The 5,735-nt window shown below is 46.5% G+C and overlaps 1 protein-coding gene across 1 annotated transcript in view; it reads left to right on the forward strand.

The window, feature by feature from the left end:
• Nucleotides 1-2,467, forward strand: part of LOC108228980 (hydroxycarboxylic acid receptor 2-like) — a 3,976-nt gene extending 1,509 nt beyond the window's left edge. The window contains exon 3 of the mRNA XM_017404621.3: nt 785-2,467. Within this exon, the coding sequence (XP_017260110.1) occupies nt 785-1,462 (678 nt within the window). The 3' untranslated portion in view covers nt 1,463-2,467. The remainder of the gene's footprint in view (nt 1-784) is intronic.
• The last annotated feature ends 3,268 nt before the right edge of the window (nt 2,468-5,735 follow it).

A 5,735-nucleotide genomic window follows, 5' to 3' on the forward strand; every position in this document is an offset into this window, starting at 1 on the left:
TGACCCAGCAGAACCTCCTCCAGCAGCAGAACTCTCAGTGGGTTCCTGGTTGTGGAGGAGTTGTGGCCCACTCTTCTTTCCAACGTTGTTTCAGCTCTCTGAGGTTCTGGTTCTGGTTCTGGACCGTTCTGCTGTGTTTGGGATCATTGTCCTGTTTGTCACATCCGACTCCAGAATCAGCCCAAACCATCAGCCCTCCACCACCGTGCTGATAGCTGCAGTGCATTCTGGGTAAACATCTGTCCTCTGGTCTGGTTCTGGTCCAGAAGTCTTCTGGTTCCTTCAGATTAACCTGAGTCGAGCTGCCATGTTGAGGCTTTAACCTTTGACCTTTGACCTGCTAACTGAGGCCTGTAGAGTCTGAGCACTGCATGGTCTGACCTTCAGGGTGAATCTGCTAAGAGGATCAGCAGCTGTCTTTAATGTTTCCTCTTGAACTTTTTGTTGAATAAATAATGACTCGGTGGTTGAGTTTCCGTTCATTTGAGGTTAGTTGGCTCATCTTAGAACCTGGGAAATATCAGATCTGTTTTATTAGGTCCTGATACTGAAAACCCTGGACCTGAAGGAAGTGGCGTTTTGTCTGTAACCGGAGGTACATGCAGCAGTTGCAGAGGTGTTGATGCTCAATATGCTGCCTCACGATGTGTTGCTCTGCAAAGCTCGACATCTGGTCAGCATTTGAGTTGGAAATAATCCAGTTTTGTTGCTGATCAGGAACCAGTTTAAAAAGAGCAAGGTGAACTCAAACTCAGCACTACTCCTCAGTGTCTTCTTGTTCCAGGTGGTCCATCCTCACCATCGCTTCAACCAGATGACGAAGCGGCAGGCTGCGGTGGTGTCGGTGTTCGTCTGGCTGTTGGTGATCAGTCCTCGGGTCCCCATGCTGGCCTACAACCACATCAAAGGCAGAGGGGACAGGACCCAGTGCTTCTTCTTCACGTCCTACAAAGAGGCGTCCCGCGCCATTATCATCCTGGTGGGCATGCACCGCATCCTGACGGTGCTGGAGTTCATCTTCCCCATGGCCATGCTGCTCTTCTGCTCCATCCGGATCTCCAGCTTCCTGAAGCAGAGGCAGATGGGAAAACCTGGCAAAGTACGCAAGGCCATGCGAATGTGTGCCGCCATTGTGGTCGTCTTCATAGTGTGTTTCCTGCCCACCATGGTGACCACCATCGGTGTTTGGGTCATCAAGTCGTTCCGCCCGTGGGACTGCGCCGCCTTCTACACTTTCACCCAGCTCACCATCGTGTCTTTGGGTCTGAACTTCCTGAACTCAGCTCTGGACCCGGTGGTCTACGTCTTCTCCAGTTCCATGTTCAGGAAGGCCCTGCTGGGAGCGATGCCCCGCCCCCTGCGCTGCGGACAGGACGAAGACGAGAACGCAGCGTCTTCATCAGGACGTCAGTCCACCACCCAGCAGGAGCTGAAGTCCATCAGAGGCAGCGAGGCCATTTAAGAGCTGAAGGGACAGGCAGGCAAACTGCTTTTAGATTTCTGATTCGGTTCAAACTTCCACCAGATCTGGGAACAGTTTCACTTCTGATCTGCAGGTTAAATACATAATAAAACGTTTTCCAAAATGAAATATTTCCTAACAGATGAAATCTAAACAAGATCAGAGCCACTTAGTAAATTAAAGGCCTAGCATGTTGCCCTCAGAGAGTGTGTTGGGGATGACTCTCAGCTACAACCACACCGATCTTAGATCAAGATCTGTTAAATGGACTTATTTATATCCAGTTTTGTGTTTGCTAAGGTTGGTTAGCTGTAGTTAATAATGTCATTTGCTGTGTTTTGTACCACAGTCTTGTTGTTTAAATCCAGACAGATAAAATCTACTGGACTGACCTAAACCTGCTGACAGAATATTTCTGTCCGTTTATTTATTTGGTAACACAAAGTGTGTATGTGTGCATGTCTGTTAGCAAAATATCTCAGGAGCCACAGGACAGGTTTTAATGAAAGTCTCAGAAACTAAGTTTTAGATGTATGTCTCCAACTGATCATCTTTTGGAGTTGTTCTGATTCAAGATGGCTGCCACAGCTAACTGACCTGAGCAAACACAATAGTGGTTCTGATTGTCATCCTCAACACACTCTGAGCTCTAACAGATCAGACAGAATCTCACACCATTTTCAAGATTTCTCAACATACGATGATTAATGATATGCCATGGTGTTAGGTCTTGATTATGGGATGTATTGAAGAGTTTCCATCATGTTGTCAACACAACATCCAAGTCTGATCTGCGCAGCGTTAAACCCTGAACCCCTGATGTGCCTTCAGCGGAGTGAGAACGTGAAAGTTCTGTGTTTAGAAAGAGTAGAAAACAGAACAGAAGCAGTGGATGAGTGTGTGTGAATGAGACACGTGAAGAGCTGCAGGTCAAAGAGGAGCTGCTGGTTAAAGAGGAGCTGCTGGTTAAAGAGAAGCTGCAGTTTAAAGAGGAGCTGCACATCAAAGAGGAGCTGCAGGTCAAAGAGGAGCTGCTGGTTAAAGAGAAGCTGCAGGTCAAAGAGGAGCTGCTGGTTAAAGAGAAGCTGCAGTTTAAAGAGGAGCTGCAGGTCAAAGAGGAGCTGCAGGTCAAAGAGGAGCTGCTGGTTAAAGAGAAGCTGCAGTTTAAAGAGGAGCTGCACATCAAAGAGGAGCTGCAGGTCAAAGAGGAGCTGCTGGTTAAAGAGAAGCTGCAGGTCAAAGAGGAGCTGCTGGTTAAAGAGAAGCTGCAGTTTAAAGAGGAGCTGCAGGTCAAAGAGGAGCTGCAGGTCAAAGAGGAGCTGCTGGTTAAAGAGAAGCTGCAGTTTAAAGAGGAGCTGCACATCAAAGAGGAGCTGCAGGTCAAAGAGGAGCTGCTGGTTAAAGAGAAGCTGCAGGTCAAAGAGGAGCTGCTGGTTAAAGAGAAGCTGCAGTTTAAAGAGGAGCTGCAGGTCAAAGAGGAGCTGCAGGTCAAAGAGGAGCTGCTGGTTAAAGAGAAGCTGCAGTTTAAAGAGGAGCTGCACATCAAAGAGGAGCTGCAGGTCAAAGAGGAGCTGCTGGTTAAAGAGAAGCTGCAGGTCAAAGAGGAGCTGCTGGTTAAAGAGAAGCTGCAGTTTAAAGAGGAGCTGCAGGTCAAAGAGGAGCTGCAGGTCAAAGAGGAGCTGCTGGTTAAAGAGAAGCTGCAGTTTAAAGAGGAGCTGCACATCAAAGAGGAGCTGCAGGTCAAAGAGGAGCTGCTGGTTAAAGAGAAGCTGCAGGTCAAAGAGGAGCTGCTGGTTAAAGAGAAGCTGCAGTTTAAAGAGGAGCTGCAGGTCAAAGAGGAGCTGCAGGTCAAAGAGGAGCTGCTGGTTAAAGAGAAGCTGCAGTTTAAAGAGGAGCTGCACATCAAAGAGGAGCTGCAGGTCAAAGAGGAGCTGCTGGTTAAAGAGAAGCTGCAGGTCAAAGAGGAGCTGCTGGTTAAAGAGAAGCTGCAGTTTAAAGAGGAGCTGCAGGTCAAAGAGGAGCTGCAGGTCAAAGAGGAGCTGCTGGTTAAAGAGAAGCTGCAGTTTAAAGAGGAGCTGCACATCAAAGAGGAGCTGCAGGTCAAAGAGGAGCTGCTGGTTAAAGAGAAGCTGCAGGTCAAAGAGGAGCTGCTGGTTAAAGAGAAGCTGCAGTTTAAAGAGGAGCTGCAGGTCAAAGAGGAGCTGCAGGTCAACGAGGAGCTGCAGGTCAAAGAGGAGCTGCTGGTTAAAGAGAAGCTACAGGTTAAAGAGGAGCTGCTGTAGAACATTTTTCTGTTTCTAACCTCTGAAATGATCCGAATCCTTCCATCCAGCAGCTCTGCTGCCACACGTGTTAACTCTGCTGAATAAAAACAAAGTACACCTATCAGCAGTGATCTGTGTGTTTATCTGAGGAGAGAAAACAAGAAAGAAGTTGTTCTGGAAAAAGGTCTTACATGACATCAGACATGAACTCTGCTTTTAAATGTTTAATCCGACATCAATAACAAACTCTGAAGTTTGACATGTTGCAGTTTGTATGTGTGACCAGCAGGGGGCAGTGATTAACTGTCAGGGGGGAAAGTGAGCTTAAATGAGATCAAATTAACACAAATCTTCCTAAAAGTTGTGAATAAATAATTGAGCTGAACAGGTGAGTCTCGAGTTCTTTTAAAAACCTCCACCCTCAGCTGATCTCAGCTGATCTCAGGTCCTCAGGTGAGACGTCTCACCGTGGGTTTAGGTCCAATCAGGAGAACTTTTCCAGAGGAGCTGAGGGGATCTGAAGGCCTTATTAAAGTAAATCTGATAAACAGGTGAGATCAGGAGCACAAACAGCCTTCAAACCAATAAAATGATTCTACAACACACAGGAAGCCGACACAGAGACTTTCAAACAGGCGTGATGTGAGCTCTGGTTCTGGTTCTGCAGCTGAGTTCTGGATCAGCTGAGGGAAAGTCTTCTTGGGAAGACCAGATCAATCTGTGGCAGTCCTGTACCTGGACGGCAGACGTGGCTCCGATGGGATAGATGGTGTAAACTCCACTGGGTCGGCTGCTGTCCTGAACATAGAGGTCTCTGCAGTCCAGAGGGAGGACCAGATCTGAGCAGCTGCTCACCAGAGGAACCAGGAGGAAGACTGACAGCAGCTGCACAGGGACAGTCTTCAAACATGCAGAGTGGGAACATTTCTGTCATTTGTGGAGTCGGGAACACGGCGGCACAGCAAAGTCTGCAGCAGGCTCTCTGGAACGTTTCCAGCACTCAAGATTGTTTAGAAAACTAAAGTTCTGGTCTGAAGTTTGTCTGCATCACTTATCAGAGTATTTACAAGACTCTTCATAAATCTGGAACCAGAAAGGAAACTTAGCTGGAATTAAACTTACCTTCATTGTCAGAGTTCTGCTGCATAGGCAGAAATCCTGGGGAGGTCAGGACCCTTCAATCTTGGAAAAACAGAGATCGTCCCTCCACCCCCAACAAATCATTGGAGCAAACTTTATTTTAATCAATATAAAAACTGAAAGCATATCCACCATTTAAAGAATCTAAACCAGGGGTCTCCAGTCCTGGTCCTCAGGGCCTCCATCCTGCAGGTTTTCCTTGTTCCTCTGCTCCAACACACCTGATCTGAATCAATGGGTGATTAACAGGCTTCTGCAGAACATGAAGAGGTGATTTAACCTCTGAATCAGGTGTGTTGGAGCAGAGGAACAAGGAGAACCTGCAGGATGGAGACCCTGAGGACCAGGACTGGAGACCCCTGATCTAAACAATGCTTTTATGTCTTTTAAGAATGCTTAAGATTCACAAATACAGAAACAGTTTTTTTAAATGTGCACAAAAAGGACTTTGCTAGGCTCACAAATTGTCAAATGCACGTGCACAAATCNGCCTGCTGTGCACAGATCAGCTTGTCTGTGCACGTGGCTTTTGAAAGCTGGGCCATCTGAGCCCCAACAACAACTTAAAAGTCCCTGTGTAGGACACAGTGATGACACCTTAGAAAGAAATTAAACCAGTGAAACAAGGAAAAATGAGCTCAAATGTTGTTTTAGGGATCTAGAATAAGACTGAAGTGAAATGTGTTGACAACAATGTGTATCTATGAATTTATTGCCTTTTAAAAATGCATGGCAGTGAGATTCTAATAAATGAATCTAAAATATCTCAGTAACACTGAAAACCTAAACTACTACTAAACCTAAATTACACCTCAACTGTCAAAGATTATAGTTTTTAACCTCCGTGTGTTTGTTGTTTTACACACAGA

Source organism: Kryptolebias marmoratus, linkage group LG17 (genome assembly GCF_001649575.2).
Source record: "Kryptolebias marmoratus isolate JLee-2015 linkage group LG17, ASM164957v2, whole genome shotgun sequence".
Taxonomy (NCBI): domain Eukaryota; kingdom Metazoa; phylum Chordata; class Actinopteri; order Cyprinodontiformes; family Rivulidae; genus Kryptolebias; species Kryptolebias marmoratus.